The sequence below is a fragment of the Rattus norvegicus genome, chromosome X (assembly GCF_036323735.1).
Source record: "Rattus norvegicus strain BN/NHsdMcwi chromosome X, GRCr8, whole genome shotgun sequence".
NCBI classification, from domain to species: Eukaryota; Metazoa; Chordata; class Mammalia; order Rodentia; family Muridae; genus Rattus; species Rattus norvegicus.
The window spans coordinates 75,285,825-75,308,913 of record NC_086039.1 but is presented as its reverse complement, the minus strand read 5'-3'; the positions used below and the strand labels follow the sequence as shown (position 1 = coordinate 75,308,913).

Here is a 23,089-nt window from a genome sequence, read left to right as displayed (position 1 = left end):
GCTGTAGATTCTGAGGCTCCAAGATCCAGTTTGGACAATGGGTATATTATTGGTAATCAATATGATTCAAAAATGGGACACTGTCCCCAGTTTTTCTTTATATATAAAAATATATAAATATTTTATATAAAATTATACATATATGTATGTATTAGAAACTAAGGTGCATGCCTGCAATCCTAGACACTATGAGGCCCCAATAAGATCTTGAGTTCCAAGCCAGTCTGAGCTACATAACAAGAACTTAGTTCAAAAACAAGGGGTGAGGGGGAGAAGGACCACAGTTTTTGAGTAAGTGGTAGACAGGCCTGGAGTTGATTATTCTACCATTTGTGTTGGGGGGTTGACTAGGGCATATTGAAGTACATGTCTGTTATCCCAGTTGGAAAAAAATTGTCTTCTCCAAGTCTCTTCCTTAACAAGCTGCTCCTAGAATATTGTAGATAAAGGGGAAACTGGAAGTCAGCAACTTAGGAGAAAGCTTTTCCCGGGACAGGAAAATAGACAGCACTCTCCACTATCAGCTGACCTGATTTATATTCCTAAGGTGTCACATACAACAGGGATTTGTAACACTTTTGTACAAAATACCTGCCTCTTTTAAGAGTTGGTGGCCTCTTTGTCTAATGCCAGAGCAAAGACTCCGTTCGACTTTAAGAACATTCTGTTGAGAAGGGTTCTGAAACTTCAAAACAGAAAATCAGTCCAAAGTCATAGTACTGGTACTGGAAACAACATGAAGTTTGGTCTTTTTACTGGAATCACGTGAAGTTTCCATGATAGTTTCTGTTGGCATGCGATTCCCTAAGTCAATTTTTCCTCCAATTCAGAGCACAAGCACCAGAAAGAGCACTTGCATTAGATCTCTCCGTTTTTGGAGAAGTGGGCTTGATGGATTAGCAGAACAGTAAGAGATGCGGAAGACACCACCCAGCCTACTTGGGTAAACAGATTTCATAGAAATGCCATCTCAAGACATCTTTTTAAAAATTTTCTGATTTATTTATTTCATATATGTGACTGCACTACATTGTAGCTGTCTTCAGACACACCAGAAGAGGGCATCGGATCCCACTACAGCTGGTTGTGAGCCACCATGTAGTTGTTGGGAATTGAACTCAGGATCTGGAATAGCAGTCAGTCCTCTTAATTACTGAGCCATCTCTCCAGTCCCTAAAGACATCCTAAGATAGGTTTGAAACTCTAATGGCTGTGTGCCTGGAGCATCAGTCACAGACCAGGATCATGCAGGAGACAATTGCTTTTCTTTTCCTTCTTTTACTTTTTTAATGTCATTTTGTTGTTGTTGTTGTTGTTGTTGTTGTTGTTGTTGTTGTTGTTCTTGTGTTGTCTTTGTTTTGGTGTTTCTGTTGTTATGTGACACTCTTCCTGGGGAGACACTAACAAATGTCTACTCACTCCAGATAGGGAACTGACAACAGACCAAAGTATGGATACCATCAAAGTCCAAATTGGTGAATCAATGAGTTTTATTGGGGCTATTTATAAGAACATGGGTGAGGGGTTACTTACAGGAGCAGAAATGATTCAAAGACAGCTGCATCACTAAAACCCACCCCAGCGTGGCTAACAGTTCGCAAAAACTGGGAACCTGGCACATACTACACAGACTTCAGGCAGCTCAACAGGATGGAGAGTGTCCTTTCCTGGTGGCTCAGCTGGTCTGAACCTCTTCCAGGCAGCTCTGCTGGTCTAAGAGTCTTCCAGGAACCAGGCTGCTCTCTGCTTCTTCCGGGCAGCTAGGCTTATCTGAGGGTCTCAGCAATCTTTACTGTTTATATACATTTGGGGAAGGAAAGGGCCTAGTCCTGGTCAGTTTCAGGGACTTTGTGAAACTATTCTGAGTTGTTTACCTCCTGTCTTAACAAGTTTCCCTGCAGGGTGGAATAGTTCCTTCTCCCCTTAGAACATCCTATTGTTCTCCCTCCCTGTAAACCTTTGTTTTAGGAAGTTTCCCTCCAAGATGGAAAGTTTTAATCTTGGGGCAGTTTGGGTACACAACAAGTGCAGTCTCCTGTGACAGCAACTGGTCTGGAGAAATGATCTGACCAAAGTTCTGGAACACATGCCAAGACCTTCCTGTTCCCCAGCATTCAGGTGACTGGTGTTCCAAGTCTTCTCCTTAATAAAATAGAAATTCCTTCTGCATATCCAATCCCATAATAGTGGGACCCTGCCCCTGAAAATTTTCTAAGCAGTCTCCCACACCCTTCTGTTTGTCCCTGGAAAGAGAGTTCACTTAGTCAAACAGCTTACACTTATTTTGTGCAACATTTATGCAGATGGATTTGGGATTGTAAGACCCCAGTCACTCGACAACAATTAGATGTGTATTTTCTTTCTCCACAGTCTCATTGCCCAGGGCATTTCTAATGCGAGCCCAGAAGAGTGGTTGCTGGTGAGCACTGTCGGGCCAAGTGATAAACGTCTGTCTGTTGATGAGTTTCCTGAGTCGGTGGTAGCTGGACAGCTTATAGTTCGGAATCTCTTCAAGGAAGATCAAGATAATGACATCCTTGTGCTCATAAAACATCTTCATGCTGGCCAGCTGGACTTCAAGCCGGCACCATTCACTGTGTAGGTAGTGGTTACTGACTACACACAAGGTTTTCCTGCTTGCGTTAATCGCATTCTGGATGTTCTCAAAAATGTCAATGCCTGGTTCAAAGTCCCGTTGGTGAAGACAAAGTTTAAAGGTGGTCTGGCTGCCTTCTTCTAGGGCTGGAACAAGCTCTTTGTATACCCATGCCTCATCAGTGGCCGAGAAAGAGACAAACGCATCATATAAGAACTTCTTCTCAGTTTTGTGCCATTTAGTGAGGTACCAGGCCCTACATATATACAAACCATACCACAGAGACGCAATCATCTTGGCACTGAACCAAGAGAAGACCATGGTGCTGAGGACCACACTGAAGGAACATAAGAAGTAGACCTTTCCCAAGTCAAAATTACACATGGCATCATCAAAATCTATAAGTAAACTCTGGCTGTTTGGCTGCTGACAGGGATAGCTCCGGAGGAAGGGGATGTGGACTTCCTCTGTGTTCATTGACCAGTTCTTGAACCACAAATTGTCACAGGTGCACTGAAGTTTGTTCCCATAGACATCAAAAAACATCAATGATTTCAGATTCTCCAGATGACTTTGATTAATGACCTTCAAGTTGTTGAATCTTAAAGAGAAGACTTGGAGGTTCTGTAAGCTGGAGAACATGCCAGGAACCAAGGACTCTAAGTTGTTATTTTCGAGGCGGAGGACCTTTAGCCTTTTGAGGTTTTGGAATAAGGAAGAGTTTAAATAGAGACTTCTATCTCCATCTTTTGTTCCTGAGATATCCAACTTTGTGAGATTAATGAGGGGGTCAAATTGGTGGTGGTCCAGGAATACTGAGGGGTTTTTTCCTAAGAGTAACTCCTGCAGACTACTCAACCCTTGGAAAAAGTTTCTTGGAACAACCTGTATCCCATGTTTTTGTCCTTCTAGATTAAGCTGTTTCAAAGACTTGAGCTTCATAAATGGAGGATACTGAAGGGTCCTAGTAGTTTCATATGTGATCTTATTAAAACCAAGTTTCAAAACCAGCAGCTTTTCAAGGCCCATGAAATGGTGTTTATGAAAATATGACAAGCTGTTATACATCAGGTCAAGGTAACGTAGGCCAGTGAGACCAGAAAATGCATTCGACTCCATGATTTCCAGGCGGTTGTGGGAGAGAATCAAAGTATGGAGCTTTTTCAGAGGTTGGAAGGTTCCGTGGTTGAGAGTCCGAATATTGTTGTCTCCAAGATCTAAGACCTCTAAGTTTGGAAACTGAGTAAAGGAATACCTGTCAATTGTTACAATCCAACATGCAGCTAAATTGAGCTCCTTCAGTGAAAATAGCCCACTGAAGGCCAGATTATTGAGTTCTGTGATGGGGTTTCTCGAAAGAGAGAGAAACTCCAAGCGCTTCAAGGGGGAAAATGCAAAATCTGGAAAGCTTTTAAACTTGTTGTGGCTCAGATCTAGGATGGTCAAGTTCTGCAAGGAACTCCAGGTCTTGTTGCTGATGAAGGAGAGCTGGCACTTGTTCAGATTCAGCCTTTGGAGACTGGGTAGAGCATTGAACTCGCTGTCGTTGAGATGAACCAAGTCACTGTTTTGGCCCAGGTCGAGGAACAAAAGCCTGGTGCACTTTGCCAGCTGCTTAATGCCCTCTGCATTGGTGGCATTTTTGTGAAAAAACAGTATCTCTAACATGGGTAGGTTTCTGAGGAGGTAACAAACAATTTTCATATTTAAGTGACCATGTTTAAGTTCTCGGTTACTGAGGTCCATAACCCTTACATTCTGCAGGTGTTTGGCTGAAAGCATCTCCAATTTCACCACTGTTCCACTCAGATTCAAGCTTTGAAGTTGGGGCAGAGTTTTCAGATACACATCCTGAATGACTCCATGGCCATTCTGGGAAGCACTTAGATTGGTTAAGTTAGGCAGTGACAAAGTAGAGAAGTTTAACTCCGTTAGATTGTTCCCCTCAAAACTCAGGTGAGTCAGAGAAACCAGTGACCTAGGGCTGTGGTCCAAGTACATAATGCTGTTGTTAATAAGATCAAGGTGCTCCAGGCACGGAAGATGCTGGACTGCTTCAAGTATACCAGAAAAATTGCTAATCCTGTTTCGAGATAGGCTCAAATATTTCAATTTGACTAGAGGAGTAAAGGCGTCTTTGTGAATATGGGTGATCTGATTGTGGCTCAGGAGCAAGGTCTCCAGGTTGGACAGGCCCTCAAAGGAGTTATTCACACTTTGAATCTTATTTTCCACTAAATTCAGCAGAGTCAAATTTTCAAGTCCTCTAAAGGCACCTTCATCGATCTTCCAAATTAGGTTCCACTCTAGTCTCAAGTCTACCAGAGCAGACAGATTAGTGAAACTCCAAGGAGGAAGGACTTGAATGTAGTTGTTTGTAAGGTTGAGGTGAGTAGTATATCTAGGTATGTCACTAATGGCCTCTGTCAAGTTGGTGATCTTCTTCCGAATGCAGAACACATGGTGAATATCAAATTCATACTGGGTGCACTTGTTGAATCCATATGTCTCTGCCAAAGATAGCAGAGAAAGTCCTATTAACATGAGCAGGAGCTGTAGAGAAGGCACGACGCTGCTCCCACACATCTTGACTGCCTTGGGCATCCAGGTTACAACCAGGAAAAAAATCCCTTCTCATATAGGATGCTCATGTTCAAAAGCATGGTCTTTACACATGGACTTTTCTGCAAAAGAAAAACAAAGGTTTTTGGTTGTAAATTCTCTTTCCTAATAAGTATTTTGTAGCTGCTTCAAGGACACAGAAAAGCTCAAGTTCAACATCAACCTGGATTTTTTTTTCTTTTTTTTTTTTTTTTCGGAGCTGAGGACCGAACCCAGGGCCTTGCGGTTGCTAGGCAAGCGCTCTACCACTGACCTAAATCCCCAACCCTGGGGTTTTTTTTTTTTTGGGGGGGGAGTGCTTTGTTTCGTCCCCACCTCCACCCCGTCAGGGTTTTTCTGTGCAGCCCTGGCTGTCCTGGAACTCACTCTGTAGACCAGGCTGGCCTCAAACACAGAGAGATCTGTGTGCCTCCTGAGTGCTGGGATTAAAGACATGAGCCACTGTGCCCAGTTCAACACCAACTTTCAAAATCCACTTCCAGAATATTCTCTGTGTTAACTAGGGGAGGCTGCTGCTCTTTTTCTGTAACCAAAATTCCCAGCCTGCGGAACCAAAGGAGGCAACAGTGTGTACAATTTATTTTAGTATGACAATCAGGAAGTCCCCTTATCCTCCTCTTAAATCTGTACAATAAAACATGCCCCCGTGTTTTGTGGGCTGGTACTTGAAACTCCATCATTGCAGGTGCATTGAATGGGTTGGGGTAATGCAATGTCACCTGTGATGCAAGTCACTGCTACCTCAATGTGAATGAGGCTGAGTAATCAATTTCACTGAGTAATCAGTTTGCTTTTGATAGAGGGAGAGGTGACTCAGTAAGCTCTGTCCTTGAGCTGAACTGGGGGAAGGGGCATTGGGCAGGAGGAAGAGATAACTGATAAACTCTGAGCAAGATGCCCTGACTAGTGAGATGCAGGACCACAATATCTGAGTATTGGTGATTTTGAAAATCTGCTTATATATTTGGAAGCTTCTCTTCCAGTAGCCTGCTTCTTCATCTCCATCCTCCATTTTCTTTCTTTCCCTTTTTTAATCCTTTTTGAGCATTCTTGTATACTCCTTATATATTAATCCTTTGTCAATAATTTAAATGGATTCTGCAATCTATAATTTAACATCGTTTATGAACTCCTTTGTTGACAGAAAAAAATCAGTAATAATATGGTGTGGTGGCTGGTTTAATTGTCAACCTGAAATAGTAAAGAATCAAGTGAGACAAGTCTCAAGAAAGGATTGTCTAGATCAGATTAACCTGGGAGCATATCTGTGGGGGACTGTTTTAATTACATTAATTGAGATGGGAAGACCTAACCTAAAAGTACATGGCACTATTCCCTGGGGTTGGCTCAGAATCCTATAAAAGTAGAGAAAGCAAGCTGAGCAGTGGGCATGCATTTGTTGTCTGCTCTCAACTCGGGTGCAATATGGTCAGATGCTTCCAGTTCCTGCTGCCCATATTTCCCTGCCATGATAGACGAGATATGAAAATGGTGTCTTTGAGATGCTGTTTTGTGGGGGTCTCTGCAAACACCAAAATTCCCAGAGCAACAAACCACATTGAAGCAAGAAGGAAATCCGATTTATATGACTTAGTTACTCAGTACCAGTTCAAACTTCTAGAGGCTGATACTGGGCAGTTTAGTTTGTTTTAGGTATATTTAAGTGCAGTACAATCTTGAAAACAAATGTTTCCTCATGATAATTAACGAAATCTCATTTGTACAGTAAAACTTTACACGTAGACACGTTTACATTGAAATACTTTGTAAAGTGCATGTGACCTCTTCCATAAAGATGGGTTCTGTTGACTCAGAAACAATGCTTTAAATATGGGTTAGGGGAAATGACTAAGATAAATATGTAAGTTTGTGGGAGTACAGAGTCGCCTAGCCCTATACAGATAGCACAGGGGTTACCCAGGCTGTCGTAAAGTACGTAAAGTACGAGAGACATCTCCCATAAGGAAGGGTTTTATTGACCGAGAAACAATGCTAACAATAAAGGTCTAGGGAGGAAGAGTCTGGGACAAAAACCATAAAAATCTGGGGGATTCAGGTGTGACCTGGCCCTCCAGATAGCACAGGTCACCAGGTTATCAGCTACATCCAAACCCAGCTTTCTGGGTGGAAAACAAGTAAACATGTCCCTGCTGAGGAGACAGTCTCGTGTGTTTAACATTCCTTTCCCTACTGCTTATCTGGGAGCAAAAGGACCTTGTGCCCTCTGCACGGGTTTCTGTGCTGCCTCCTGGAATCAGTTGAATCTTGTTATTTTGAGGACTCTCTGTTTCCTCTTATTTACTAGTTCAATACAACAAGAGAATCAGAATGTTCATTGATGCTGATCATAAATATAACAAGCCTTCTGAATTCTCTCAGTTTTTAAAATGTAAATGTTGGTTTCGTCAGAATTTTTAATTAGTTTTTTCTGTTTTCTGTTTGTTTGCTTGTTTATTTGTTTTGGATTTTTTTTCTTTTTTTTCCCTTCTAAAACAATGTCTCACTATATAGCCCTGTAGACCAGACTGGCCTCGAACTGAAACTCACAGAGAGCCCCCAGCTTCTGCCTCACAAGTGCTGGAATTAATGGTGTTCACTGCTATACCGGTTGCATTTTATCTGTTAACAATTATGCCTTCAGCAAGGAACAGATCCTTTTTTTAAGTCTTTGCATTTTCTATGCCTTTCTTTTGTGGTGACTTCCCAAAAATTGAATACAGCTTCTAGCATTATATTATAGTAGCATTATATTATAGTAACGATAGAGCATGCCCTTTGTCAGTGAGATGTCATCTATAATCTTATTAATTTTTATTTGCTGTAGTGCTGGACAAATATCAAGTCAGAAATATTCCCTCCCATTCTTAAATTTTTAAGATTGGGGAGTGTTGTCTGTTTCCAGGGAGACCAGAAAAGGGTGACAGATTCCTTAGATCTGCTGTTATTAGAGAGCAGGTTTGAGCTGCTTGGTACTGAGTGTTGAGTGTGTGAACAACTTTGTGGAGTTGGTTCTCTCCTTCCACTTGACGGGTCAAATTCAAATGGATTGCCAGGCTTGCTATCTGTGGGCCTCATGTGATACAGTCCATGATGAACAGAACATGTTTGCTTTTGTTTAATATCTGCTGGAGGCAGGCACACAAGGGCAAAAATGTCTCAGAGATTGAGTACTCTGCTTAGCTTGGGCTATACATAGACTTGTCTGCAAGTCATGGACCTGGCAACCCAGGCCCCTCCATGTGCACAAAGCACATGTACACTCACCTTTAAGCAATGGGAATGGCTTAGTCCCTTTAGCAAACTTTCAGTAATGCTGTTTCTATTCAAATGTGTCCCAGGATGCATTCTTAAAACAGAGAAGATGGGTCGATCAAGTCTGGACTGGTTTGAGGTGCTTCTGTAGCAAGGCAAACTGTCTTCTGAATGAATTTTCAAGAAAGATCCTCTACCTACCATCTTATGCTTATGCGTGCCGTTCATATATGTGATTAAAACCAGATGTATCACAGGAAATTACATGTGCAGTGAACAAAGGCTTACATAATCCAAACCTTTCAATGAAAATAGAATCATTTGTGATAATCAAACTCCTCCCTCCTAGACTTCATCAAGAAAGACCCCAGATGAAAGGCAGGGGCCCTTGAGTACTCTAACTCGAGGAAACTGCTGCTCTCTTGTGGCCTATTTAATCTGCATTATAACCTTGCCTTTGGATATAGCTTCCGTGCAACTTTGCAGTCTGTGTGCACTTTCGCAAATATATGAATAAGTCACCAAGTATCCGGAAATACCTGGACCAGAAAACAGTCACCAGACTGAGCTGAGTAAATGAATTCAGTGATAGGAACTGAGATTGAGGGCATTTCTGTTGCTGTAGTTGTTCAAAAGAGGTCCCACTCTGGAGCCAGGCTGAGCCAGGCTATTCTGGAATTCACTATGCAGCCCAGATTGCCTCATGGTGATCCTCCTGCCTCAATCTCCTGAGTGATGAAATTAAAGGTACGCATGCACCATTAAGTCCAGCTTTTAAGGGATGTTTACTAAGGTAATAAGAATGGAACAGAACAATGAGGAGAGATCTATCAAAGTAAATGGAAGAAATGGAGAAACAGAGATGGAGCCTAGGCCCTGAGTTTGAGTCCCAAGACTCTCCCAAAAACCAAAGACCTCAACTTTTCTGGGCATGGTGAACCATGCATATAATACCAGCAGCCCAGTCTCCAGAGCAAATTCCAGGATGGCCAGGGCTACATAGAAATATTAGACCTCCTCCCCCTCTGCTAGTGTCAGAGACGTATTTCAATGGGTAGAGGTGCTTGCCACAAAGCTTACATTCTATCCTGGGAACCTACATGTTAGTAAGAGAACTGACTGAGGAACCTGAAAGCCACCTGGGCAACTCAGAAAGAAAACGGGAAAGAAGGAAAGAGAGGAAAGAAGCAGGGGAGCAAGGGAGAGGAGAGGAGAGAGGGAGGAGGGGAGGTTGAAGAAATGGCGAAGAGAGAGGAAGCAGTGAATCCATATTGCACAAATGTGGCTAGAGGAAATTGGGTGGAGCAAGATGACACTGACAGATTAATGTGCTCTTTGTTCTCAGAGATGACAAAGGACAGCGATTTAAGCCCTAACATCTACAAGAATATTGGAAATGAAGGACACTAGCCATGAAATAGTAAACACAAAAGCTGATCTGAGCATGGAAATATTTATGCTGCTGTGTGAGGGACAGAGAGAGGAGCATCATCTGTGAAGTTGTCCGGAGGCAGGGCTGGTCGAGAGACAAGGAGCAGACGAAAGAGCAAAAGCCCCAGCAGAAAGCTGAGGCCTGAGAGCAGAACAAAGAGAATTCTGGAAAGTGTGGACCTGACTCCCGGCAGGTGGCAGGTGAGATCGCAAAGCATCGAGGAGAGAAGCAGGGAACAAGCTAGGCTGCAAAGGCACGGCTCTTTCAGCGGGATTTTTAAAATTACATTTAATTTGAGAGAGAGAGAGAGAGAGAGAGAGAGAGAGAGAGAGAGAGAGAGAGAGAGAGAGAGAGAGAGAGAGAGAGAGGGAGAGGGAGAGGGAGAGGGAGAGGGAGAGGGAGAGGGAGAGAGAGGGAGAGGGAGAGGGAGAGGGAGGGAGTGTGTGTGTGTGGGGGGCAAGTGCAGCACAGCTGGAATGCGGAAGTCAGGAGACAATGTGGGAGTTCCTTTCTCTCCTTCTGACTACGCGGTTCCAGGGATTAAACTTAGGTTGTCTTCAGGCTTGACAGCAAGTGTCTTTACTTGCTGGCCCCTATAGCTGGAATTTTACAGCTTTCCCTGCCATAACAGTGTGTGATGCAAGGAACTTTGGAAAGGACAGGGAAGAAAACCAACCCCTTAGAGTTGTGACATTAAAAACAAGGTAGGGATGCCTGGTATGGTCTTATGTCTGTAATTCTAGCCCTGGAAGCCAAACTGAACTACTACACAGGGAGGCCGGATCTCAAGAAAGAGATCTGAGAAACAAACCTTGCTTAGAAATCCCCAAACCTAACACCTCACTTTCTGCTAGGACAACATGCTATACAAGGGCACATTGAGCCTGAGCAAAATAAACAAAAAACAAAAACAAAAACCCACCCAATGAGCAGGAAAATAAAAGGGGTCAGGGGGATGTAGTGAGTTACACCTAGAATCCCAGCACTCGGGACTTAGAGGCGGGAAGACTGAGAGTTCAAAGCTAATCTCAGCCATGTGTTGGGTTTGAGAACCCAGGATATGTGAGCCCCCCTTTCAAAAACAAACCAAACAAAAAACTGTGTGGCCAGAAATAGTGGCACCCATGTATAATCCAGCACTGAGGAGATGGCAGCAAGAAAACCATGAGACTAAGGCCAGCGTGAGCTACATAGTGAGATTCTGACATCAAAAAAATGGTTGCAGACCTGGTGTGGTGCCACCTACCTTTAATCCCAGTACACAGGAGGCAGAGGCACAAGGATCTCTGTGAGCTCCAGGCAGCCCAGTCTCCAGAGCAAATTCCAGGATGGCCAGGGCTACAAAGAAAAATTAGACACCCCCCCCAAATGGGTGCTAGTGTCAGAGACATATTTCAATGGGTAGAGGTGCTTGCCACAAAGCTTACATTCTATCCTGGGAACCTACATGGTTAGTGAGAGAACTGACTCCTCCTCCTCCACCTTCACATACACAGCATGGCATGCACACATTCAATATCCCTACTACTTCACACACACACACACCACACACACACAACACACACACAACACACACACACACACACACCACACACCACACACACACCACATACACACACACAACACACAACACACACACACACAACACAAACCACACACCACACACACACACACCACACACACACACAACACACACACAACACACACACAACACACACAAACACACACACACACACACGCGCATACACACACACACAATGGGAAGATGCAAGTCAGTGCAAAGCTACTGCAGAACACTAAAGTTTCACTTCTCTAAATACTTGGAGTTTGGTCTCTGCTAGTTAATTAAAAAGAAAAATAAATGTGAGAAATGGGAAGGGCTGAACACACAGAATATATGAGCTAGCTCATTTACAGGGTAAACAGAAAGGCCAGCATTTTCGGTCTCACCCCACAGATGCTATTCGAGATTGTGCTCAGTGCCTTTAAGCTTGTCGAGCCACTGTTTGTGTGTCTTTGCTGCACACAAGCCTTTAGACAGACACTCTTTTCTGCTCCCTATGGAGATGCAACTGCTTTTAGATGCAATAGGCTTCTAAACCTGCCTGTCAAATCCACACAGGAAAGGGAGGAGCTTGTGTTTGCCAGCTCCAGATTTTCAAAGAAAATCCTGCTCTGGTGTATCAGGCTCCCACTGCAGAAACTGCGAAACCAAGAGTCTTTTCAGAGAATGGCTCAGCCAGGGCTTTAAACAATGTTCACTCCAGTCCTTGCACAGAGGAGACTGGGCCTACAGTTTGAACCCAAATTTCAATTATTTGGAATCTGTTTCTTTTAAAGCCTCAAAATTTCATCTCAGGATAGGAAGTTTTAATTGAAGGGCAAGAACCCCCACTTACTTGTTATTGTTTTGTTGTTGTTGTTGTTTTGTAGACATTGTGTGTGTGTATGTGTGTGTGTGTTGTTACATATGCACTTGCTAGTGTGAGTGTGTGCACATGAATAAGGGCCTGTGCACATGTACATACGTGTTTGTGAAGGCCAGAGGTTAATCTCTGGTATCTTTCCATTTGGACAAGGACTGGCTGGCCAGTGAGTTTCAGGGATCCTTTCTGTCCCCTCACTGTACCCTACATTCCATGTGAGTTCTAGGGATTTGAGCTCAGGACCTTTTGGATTGTCATCTCCCCAGCCCCCAGCCTACTTTGTTAAAAGATTTTTATGTGTGTGAGTGTTTTGCCTGCATACACATGTGTACCTTGTACATGCTTAAATCTGGAGCTACAGTAGGTTGTGAGCTAAAGTGTGGGTGCTGGGAATTGAACTTGGTTCCTCTCGAAGAGTAGCTTCTGCTCTTAACTGCTGAGCCATCTTTCTAGCACGGCAGTCTAGTTTTTTATTAGTATTATCACATGTTTCGTGTTGAGATAATAGAGATTCTCATGCAGCATTAGCAAATACAAAGACATGCCACTACAGCTTGAATCTCGAATGTCCCTCAGAGGGCCATATAAGGCAGACTCAATCCATGTGGTACTTCAGGGGAAGTTAATGAAACTGTTTAGTGTGGGGCTTTATATGATATAGATTCTCAATGATAGTCTTTGTTAGATAGGAACTAGGGCTTTAATAACACCCAATGTCCCTAAAGACCAAAAAAGGTGTGTGCCACCACGCCGAACAAACTACGGCAAGTTCATTTTTAAACAAAATGTTAATATTGGATTTTCATCTTGACTCTCCCTACATTGACCCACTAGGGGACTGAACATAAAGTGTATCCCATGGCAATACCTCAGCAGCATTATCTACATTAAAAAAAAAAACTCAACCTCTAAAATCTTCAATCGCCTCAACTTTTCACCCCATCCATTTCCTTGAAAGCAAGGAAGAGTAGTCTCAGATTCTTGGGCCAACATGGCCTGACGTAGCTAAGCTTTGAGGTCAGCACAACCTCACTTCATATCTCAGCTCTGTAATTTACCAGATGTGCTCAGGTTGCATACATACTCTGTTTCCTCATCTGTTCCTTTGGAACTCAACTGATAACATTTCTAGGCATGGTGGCACACACCTTTAATCCTGGCACTTGGGGAGGTGGAGGCTTAAAGATCAGAAGCTCAGTGCTAGCCTCTGCTACATAGTAACATTAAGGTCACCCTGAGCTACATGAGAACCCATCTTAAATACCCAAAACAATAGGGCCAGCAAGATAGCTAAGTGGGTTAAGGATGCTTGCTGCCAACTCTGATGACCTGAGTTCAATTCCTGGACCCATATGGTGAAAAGACTGAATTAACTCCAGGAAGTTGTCATCTGACCTACAGACATACGTCCTAATGTGTGACTGTGAGTTATACACACACATACTCACACACACACACACACATACACACAATCAATCAATCAATCAATGTAGTAAAGAAAAAATGATGACTCAATCATTAATAACTGTTAACTCAGTGTAAAAGCTTTCCACAAGCATAGATCTACCTAGGTACTGGACAGCCCCAAGGCTGTCTCATATGTTCAGGCTAAAGAGAGTTTCCCATAGAAAAATGGAAGTGAATTGAGGGGCCAGGGGCAGAAGAACAACAAGGGAAGTACCACTCTGTGTGGTAGAGGAGCTGGAGAGGTCCTCTTTACATTGCTCTGGGGTGAGAGCCATCTCCAAGTTCCTAATCTATTTTAGTAAAAACCCAAGGGGTGGGGCTGGAAACCACTGTCTGGTTTACCAAGAAAGTTTGGCTCATGTGATGAGAGCTGAGGTTGGATACAGACTGTGCAGTAGAACTGAAGCCTACCAAGGCCAGGAAGATTTGGCTTTCATGGGTTGTACAACAGGCTGATCTAGAAAACAGCAGTTTCCTTTGTTCCGGTCACTGGGGACTTTTCAGAGCAGATGTGGCTTGTGGCACTGTGTCTTTCCCGTGCTAGAAGCTGGTTGGGTTAGCTGCTTTAATGTGGGAAAGTAGAGTACAAGCGAGATTCAGACAGAGCAGGCCATAATCCACCACTACTCTTGACTTCTATAAGTGATCTTGGAAAACCCACCTTGAGAATGATGGATTGTGAAATTTCCACAAAGATATGCCCAACATGACTGCCAGAATTAGTCCTTTTCCTAACAGAGATGAAGGTTTTCTAATTCTGTGGTTTAATCTATCCTGGGATCAAGCACATGTTTGCCCTAACCGTAGGTATAAACATTGAGATTTACTTCTGATCTGGCTTTAAAATTCAACAGAGAGCCAGACATGATGATAGAGGCCTGTAATCCTGGCAATACTCAGGAGGCTGAGGCAGGGGCATCGTAAGTCCAAAGCCAGTCTTCAGAATGAACTTCAGGACAGCTTGTGCTATAAGTGACATCCTGTCTCTGAAAACGACTCAGGACCAGCCTGATCCACAGAGAGTTTCAGGACAGCCAGGGTTATATAGAGAAACCCTGTCAATAAATAAATGAATAGATAGATAGATAGATAGATAGATAGATAGATAGATAGATAGATAGATAGATGCAAACAAAAAGCAGAGAATCTCAAATCTAGGAGAGATTTTCAAAGGTCATGAAAATTTTGAAGCATACCTTGGTCTGATATAAGCAAAAGAATTCTGAGACTCCACAGCAAGGTCTGAGAGCCCACAGTACTCTGTGGTAGTTTATAGACTTGTTTAGTGGTTCCCCCTGGCCTGGGTCTTGTAGCCTTTTCTCATCACCCCAAGCCTATCACCATTTATTTAGGTTTTTCTACAAACAGAAATTAACACACATTATATTGGATGAATGTAAAAAGTGGTAAATGCCACCAAGCCCAGTGTCCTAAGACATGCTGAGGATAATTGGAGAACATCTTAGCTGGATCTGGTTGTATAGCTGTATACTCACAGCTACCCAGACACTGAGACAGAAGGACCACAAGCTTAACGCCTGCTGTGGAGGAGGTTCATGGCCAGACTGGGCAATTTAGTTAGAACAATCTTAAGAGCAAAACCACAAACAAACAAAAACAGTAGAAGGCTTGCCTGGAATGGGCAATCTCTGGTGTGACACACACAAAAGATTGTTATAAACAAAAAAAGGAGGAAAGATGCCCTATGAAGGGTGACTACCCACAACTTACCAACCAAATGGAGACGTCAAGTATGAGAAGGAATCAAACATAACAGGAACTAACAAAGATGCAACTGGTTGCAACATCTTAGTCACCCTGTACATAGGCTAAAAGAGTCTCCCATCTGTATTGTATTTATAGCTTATGAGTTACAACAGAAACCACATAATTCTTGATGGAAGAGAATAGAGCAAAGTTAGGGAACCAAGTGCCAAGACAATTGAGGTACTAATATGAGACCATAAAGCTGTGTTGGACCCATGCGGTCATCTGTTAGTTCATTCTACATACACATTCTACAGTGCCTACCCTACTCACTCATCTAGGTGGTGTGTAAAAAAAATTCCTTTCGCTAGAGCACTAACTCATAGTGAGGGTATCTATGGACTACTTCTGCTAATCAGGGTCGAAGTCTACCATGACCAGGTAGCTCCTATGGGCTTGGCATAAAATGGAGGATTCCCTTTACCAGCAAGGCTTCTCCTTCTCTGACTTTGTCTGGGGATCCTGACCTCCCACACCCTCTACCTGGGTTAGGTCAAGTAGTCTTTGGTAAACCTAAAACTTCAACTTCCCCCTTTCCCAACCCTTCCTGTGAGTACCTGGAGTTTGTGGAATGCCTCACCATACAAATGAGAACTTTAAATTCTAGCCAATGGAAACTTCACCCTAAGGAGAATCCCTTCCTACTCTCCAAAGTTCATGTATAGCCCTTTTCAACTCCGAATAAAGTGTATTAGTACAAGCCCCCCCCCCCCCAGAAAAAAGAAAGGCATGTGCATAAGCTAAGATTGTTTCAGAGAGCTGTTGCACTGAAGATTGCTGGAGAAGGCCTATGTCTAAAAAGAGCTGTGACACTAAGATCCGCACAGAAGACTCTCCTCACAGCCCTTCACACTCACTTCCAGCTGAGCTGGGATCCTATAGAGCCCACCTTTTGTGGACTCTGCTTCATCCTTCCAGCCCAGTGTGCAGTAGTGTCTGGGCACCCTGAGAAGGAGGAAGCAGACAACAAAGAATCATAGCTGGATCCCAAGACACATACCACAGGTATCTTGCTATAGAAAAGTTCTGCAAAGGAAGACATTTAGAGTGACTATTATGTCCAAATTTATGCCAATAGCACAGTCATTCCATTTAATAATTTTCTCCCTTGGCTCTCAACATAGACTGCTTTGTATGATAAGCTGCTCTTCACATACAGATAATATTTATTACTGTTCCTGTATTGTGCACAAGTGTCTGTCATGCAAGACCTCAATAGTTATCTGACCCAGTGATACAAGTGTCAGATAACTATAACCCTTATAGACAAAGAATCTGATTCTTGCCAGAGCCTTGCCAGTATCTTCCTGAGTACTGCAGTTTGCCAGCCCTACTTCGTGGTGACCACGTGTGACAGGAAAACAGCGATAAAAATGCAGACATGGGGGATGGAGAGACAGCTCAATGGTCAAGAGCACTGGCTACTCTTGCAGAGGACCTGGGTTTGGTTCCCAGCATGCACATGGCAGCTCAAAACCATCTAACTTTAGTTCCAAGGAATCCAATGCCCTTTTCTGACCTCCATAGGCATCGGACATGCAGGTGGTACCCAGACATTCATGTAGGCAAAACACTTATACGCATAAAATCAAATAAACCTAAAAAAATTTAGTGCAGATATTTTGGAAAAATGTAACAGGATTTGGTGGAGTATGCTAGCCAGGCATTTGTGAAATACCAAAAGCACAGGGTACAGCAGCCCATGTAAAACATCTAGGAGTAAGTCAAACCCCACCTGGCATTGCATCCTGCAACAGACTGAGTCATTTTGTCACATGAAACCAAGACTTCATCTATGGGGGTCATATGGCCATGATTCTATTCAAGTCAGAATAAAAGCATGGGCTCCCATGATCCATCTGAAAGACAAAGGCTGCAGTCTAGATTGGAAATACCAGAGTCTGCTGATGTTGTTGGCCTTGCTAAAAGAACACTTTCATGGTGTTTGGTACTAGGAAGTCTCTGCTCTGGTTAGTTGTGGTTATGGAATTGTTAATAAATCAGTTGTGCATTTATATTTTGTTTATTTTTGTTTTTCATTTTTTGTTTCTTGAGACAGGGTCGTATGTAGCCTCAAACTCACTTTGCAGCCCAGACCACTTTAAACACCTGATCATCCTGCCTGCCCAGCACCTCCCAAGTGCCAGGATTGCAGGCTTATGCCATAAAGTCTGGCCTTGTGTTTGTGTTCTATCCCATTCCTCCATGCCCTCTGGCTTTTTCTCCTCGTCCATTCTTTCAAAGAACAAACCTTGAGCCAATGGGATTGCTCAGTGAGTAAAGACATTTGGTGGCAAGCCTGAGAAATGTGATTCCTGAATCATATGGTGGAAAGTGAGACCTGACTCCTGCAAGTTGTACTCTGACTTTCATGCACGCACTGTGGCATGCACATGTCCATGCACTTATGCACACTTACACGTGGTGCACACACACACACACACACACACACACAAATTGAAAAAATAATCTATTGGAGATGAGGATGTGGCAAGAATACAGGCTAAGTATGCTGGCACGTGCCTTTAATCTCAGAGCCCCAGAGATAGAGGAAAGTGCATCTCTAGGAGACAAAGGTGAGATTGACAGAGTGAGTTCCAGGCCATCCAGGGCTAATAAGATCGTGTCTCATAAGAAGGAGAGGGCACTGCAGAGGAGGGAGAGGAAAAGAAGGAGAGGAAGAGGATTGCCGAGTGTTTAATTGTGGTGCTGAATTCCCCAATAGGCATAGTAGGTACTAAGTTTTTGGCATATAGTATTTCTAGAGTTCCATAAATGTAATAAATGTATTTTATTTCCTTTTAAAGTGTGTGTGTGTGTGTGTGTGTGTGTGTGTGTGTGTGGTGCCCGCAGAGACCAGAGAGGGCACTGGATCCCTGGAACTGGAGTTACATGCAATTGTGTGCACCCATTGTGGGTACTGGGAAATGAACCGAAGTCCTATGAAAGAGCAACCAGTGTTCTTAACCACGGAGCCATCTCTCAAGCCCATCATTTACTTTTTAAACTAAGGTAAAAATGACACTGTGGTGGAAGGAAATGTTTTCATGGTGAATGCTAGGATAATTGCATATTAGCAATGCCTAGTTTACAGTAAGGAAGGTCCAGGGGCTATAGTTACTATGTCCTCTAGCTGCTGTTCATTTTGTTGTTTTGACACAGGATCTCTCTATATAACCCTTGAAGCTCTGGAACTCACTATCTAGGCAAGGCTGGTCTTGAACTCACGGAAATCCCCCTGCCTCTCTCCCACATAGTGGGATTAAAGGTCATGGCAGCACATCCACCAAACGTCCACCGTTTCTGTGGAGCCTCTTTTTCCACATCTTTGTCCAATATGGAAGTAGAAACTGCTTCATCATTTTCCTTGTCAGGTTCACGATTTTCCCCTTTACTGTTATGTATTCATTGCACACGGCGCTGGCTTTCATGCAGAAGAACATTTTCATGCAGTAAAGTACTTTGAACATATTCACACCAATCCCTTCCAGCACCTGTTTTCTCACCCCTTCTATTGGTACCCCACTTCTGCTAGGCACTGTTACTTCTCCTTTCATTTTTAGATACATACACGATGGTATCTAACTCTATAAGATCTAGAGCTCATGAATGAGGAAAAGTATAGTATGTTCTTTCTTAGTCCAACTGACACAATTCACTTAATATAATCATCTCCAGTTATATCCTTTTCCCTGCAAGCAGTGTTTGTGTATTTTCTATAGCTGAATAAAATTCTTAAACCATAACATATACACATAATGGGATTTGATCGAGCTAACTGCTGTTTCTAACCTTTAAGGGAGAAGAAAAAGAGGACATCCAGACACCCCTGAGCTTCTCCGTTAAGCACAGGTGTCACCCTACATAGGCTTTGATCCAGCCCAGAGGCAGGTCCTGAGCTAGGAAACCATCTAATCCTACAACAGCAACCTATAATCCTAAAGGAATAAAGAGTCCATGACAAAAGGCAGCAAGACCCCAAGTAAACTTGCTGTATTGGTTGGGGAAAAGGCAGGGGAGACTCAATTAAGAAAACTCCCCCATCAGATTTGCCTGCAAGTTTCTAGGGCATTTTCTTGACTAATGATTGATACGGGAGGGGCCAGACGACTGTAAGTGCTGCCTCCCCTGCTCTGGGGTCCTGGCTAGCCTGGTCTACAGAGCTAGTTCCTGAATAACCAGGGCTACACAAGCAAACTCTGCCTCAGACAAAAGAAAAGAAGGCATAGAAAAACAAGAAAGAAAGAAACAAAGAAGCAAACTGAGCCAACCATGAGGCACAAGCCAAGAAACAGTTCCTCCGTGACCTCTACTTTAGTTCCTGTCTCCAGGTTTCTACCTTGAGTTCCTGCCCTGACTTCCCTCAGTGATGGATTATTAACTCTGAACTGAAATAAACCATTTTCACCTAAAGTTGCTTTTGGGTCCGGTGTTTTATCACAGCAGTAAAAAGCAAAACTGTGCCCTCAAGAACAGACTACTTTTGTGCTTCTCAATTCTGCCCGGGAAGCAGAATCCCCACTGCAGGGCCTGGATTTAAAACAAATGCCTAAATATACGCAGACAAGATTGAAACTAGGCTCAGAGGAAGGGATTCTCAAACATTAGTGTGACTCTGGCTCACCTGGGAGGTTTGCTAAATCACAGGGAGGGGGGGGGCGGGTTGGGCTCCACCCCTGGACTTTTACTGTCACTCATTCTGGAGAGGGCCCCAGATGCATTTTATCCTGTTTCCTGGTCACATTGATGCCTCTGCAGGGAAAAGGGCACATTCTCAACATCTGTCAGTACATATGTAAGTCTGGCCTTGATTCCTACCAATCCCCATAGTCTTCTCAGTTTGCTCCTGCACCAAAAGGAAACAGGAGTGGTGCCCATGGAAAGTTACCACACCATTCTCTGTCCTGTACTCACCACAGACAAAAATATGCTCACAAACCTTTCCAATATCACAAACCTTCCAACAGTATCTCTCTGTGGCTGTTCCTTTCTGTCTCCCTGTCTCTCTGTCTCTGTCTTTCTCTGTCTCTGTATCTTTCTTTCTTACAGACACACACACACACACACACACACACACACACACATACACACACACACACCTCTCAGGCCACAGGCTTGGAAATACAGTTTTTCCCTCAAGACTGGACCTTTAATAACACTGGGTCTGAAGGGTAGCACTGGTCCATCAAGGAACAACAGCTTTTGACCGGTGGCTTTCATTGAGGCTTATCTAATACAAACTTCACAGGCCCTTCAGCAATCACATCGAAACAGGCAAGAGATATGCTGAAATCAAAAGAAGCCTGCTGGTGTTCCATTTACAAAGGTTATCATGCCTCGGGGACATTCGTGAGCTGCTTTTCGAAGTAGATCCATGACCCCATTGATTTTCCAGCATCCATCACAAGCATTCCTGAAATGGGCAGGGGCGAAGGGACTGTGTGAAGCTAAAGCTGTCAGAAGGAGTCGTACGGAATTTTGATTAAGTGGCAGAGCTTCTTGACTGTTTTCCGAACTTCCAACTCACACTCACAGTGTTACATGCCTTGAAGTTATGCCCCACCGCAACTGTCTGTGAAGTGCTCTGTGAGTCCCCAGTGAAAGCTTTCTATGCCTTTGAAAGTACAAATACCTTCCTACTTTTATAATACTTCTAACCTTTCTCTGTGGAGTTAAGAGGGTGCTTCTATTGCTGCTCTGCCTCTGTCTCTCCCTCCATCTCCCTCCCTCTCCTTCCCTCTCTCTCTCCCTCTCTTTCTCTCTCTCCTCCTTTCTTTCTGTGAGGTCCAGGATGAGAGCAAACTCTTGGATTCAAGGCTCCTCTTGCCTCAAATCCCAAGGCTGGGATCTCAGGGTACACCACCCTACCTGCCTGGAAGTGGCTGGGCAGTGCTATTACCTGACCATCAGTATGAGGACAGAGGAGAGCCTCCACTTTTACAGGAGGTGAACCAGAGTTCATGCCCTGTGGAACTTGCTCTCCAGGGGAAAAAGGCCTCATAATTGCTTCGATTTTCACAGCCTACAGTCCTACCACATAATTCTCCATCAGGGTTTTATAGAAAAGGGAAGCCCATAGACATAGCATGACTTGGCAGTCAGCTATAAGCACTATGCAAAGATGGCCATTCAAATTCGGGCCTCCTGAACACTTACACTTCAGCAGAGAGGGAGAAAACATAGATACACATGTACATGCTCTCCAAAGGCCACTTCTGCCTGAAATTCTGCCCCATTCACATAACTGCTTGGGCTGGGAACCTCTGAAGTGTAGGAAAATCCTCTCAACGAGCACTAGAAAAACAGTGGCTGTACCTCAGTTGGTAGAGTGCTTGCTTGTCTAGCATGTGTGAAATCCTGGGTTCCATTCTCAGAACCAAATAAACCGGGCTTGGTGTCCCACACTTTTATTACCAGAACCTAGGAGGTAGAGGTGGGAGCATCAGAAGTTGAAGGTCACCCTGGACTGCACATTGAGTTTGAGCATCCTGTGAGGGGTGGGTGAGCAGGGGAAAGAGAGAGAGAGAGAGAGAGAGAGAGAGAGAGAGAGAGAGAGAGAGAGAACAAATCTGCTGCAACTCTAGCACTCTGGAAGCTAAGGCAGGAAGCAAATTCTTGGCCAATTTGGCCCATGCCTTTAATCTCAGCACTTTAAGGCACCAAAGGGAGAGGCAGGTGTATTTCAATGATTTAAGGCTGCTCTGGTTTACATAGTCGCTTCCATACCAGCCAGGGCTATATAGTGAGACTCTGTCTTTAACAAATGAACAATAATAACCAAAAAAAGGCTAGGGAAAATTTATAATTCTAAAAAAGCTTATTAAAATAAATTTGCATATGTTACATTGGAAAGCTTATTATAAAAAACATGGGAGTATATTTTAAAGCACAGTAGTTCAAAGTGATCTTCAAAATCGAGCTGGTATGAGGCCCACCTGGACTACATAAGACCCTGTCTCAATAATAATAATAATAATAATAATAATAATAACAACAACAACAACAACAACAACAGCAGTAGCAGCAACAACTTCAAAAAGTGTAAGCACAAGGGAACAGGGACTTTGCAGTAATGAGAAAATAAATGTCACTTCCCTTCGGTGCATACTACTGTCTATGGCAAGAGTCATGAAGTGAGTTACATTGAATTAAAAAAAAATTCTTGAGCAGAAATGGTGATGTTTGCTTGTAATTCCATTACCCTTGAGGCCGAAGATCAGTGGTTCATGATCATCCTTGCCTTATAGAGAGCTGCAGGCAAGTTTAGGTTACATGAGACCTGTCTCAAACAAAAATTAAACATATTTCCATTGTTTGCTGTATACTGCTGAAATGGAATCAAGTCAAGAAAGCTTAACTTACCTCTCAGAAGCTGCTGGCACAGGGCATAGTTGTTCTTCTTCATTAAAAAATGACATTCTATTTAAGGACTCTTAAAAACCCCGTGATGATTGTTCTAAACTCTTAGGACATGACACGTTTCCTTCCTCTTCAAACTTTTTTTTTTCCAGGCGTGGTGAAGGAGGC

The 23,089-nt window shown here is 43.4% G+C and overlaps 1 protein-coding gene across 4 annotated transcripts; it reads right to left on the bottom strand.

Moving 5' to 3' along the window:
• Positions 1–978: 978 nt before the first annotated feature.
• Tlr13 (toll-like receptor 13) lies at positions 979–23,082 on the bottom strand. Of its 4 annotated transcripts, XM_063280024.1 has the most exons (3): positions 22,925–22,971; positions 11,149–11,240; positions 979–5,280 (listed from the first exon to the last, which is right to left on the bottom strand). In XM_063280024.1, the coding sequence occupies exon 3, from the start codon at positions 5,198–5,200 to the stop codon at positions 2,330–2,332; it is 2,871 nt and encodes a 956-aa protein (XP_063136094.1). In that variant the 5' UTR covers positions 5,201–5,280; positions 11,149–11,240; positions 22,925–22,971; the 3' UTR covers positions 979–2,329. The 4 variants fall into 4 exon arrangements, with proteins under 4 accessions (XP_063136094.1, NP_001395788.1, NP_001395789.1 ...); NM_001408859.1 differs by lacking the exon at positions 11,149–11,240 and having other exon boundaries at positions 1,473–5,280; positions 22,925–23,082; NM_001408860.1 differs by lacking the exon at positions 22,925–22,971 and having other exon boundaries at positions 1,473–5,280; positions 11,149–11,530.
• Positions 23,083–23,089: the final 7 nt, after the last annotated feature.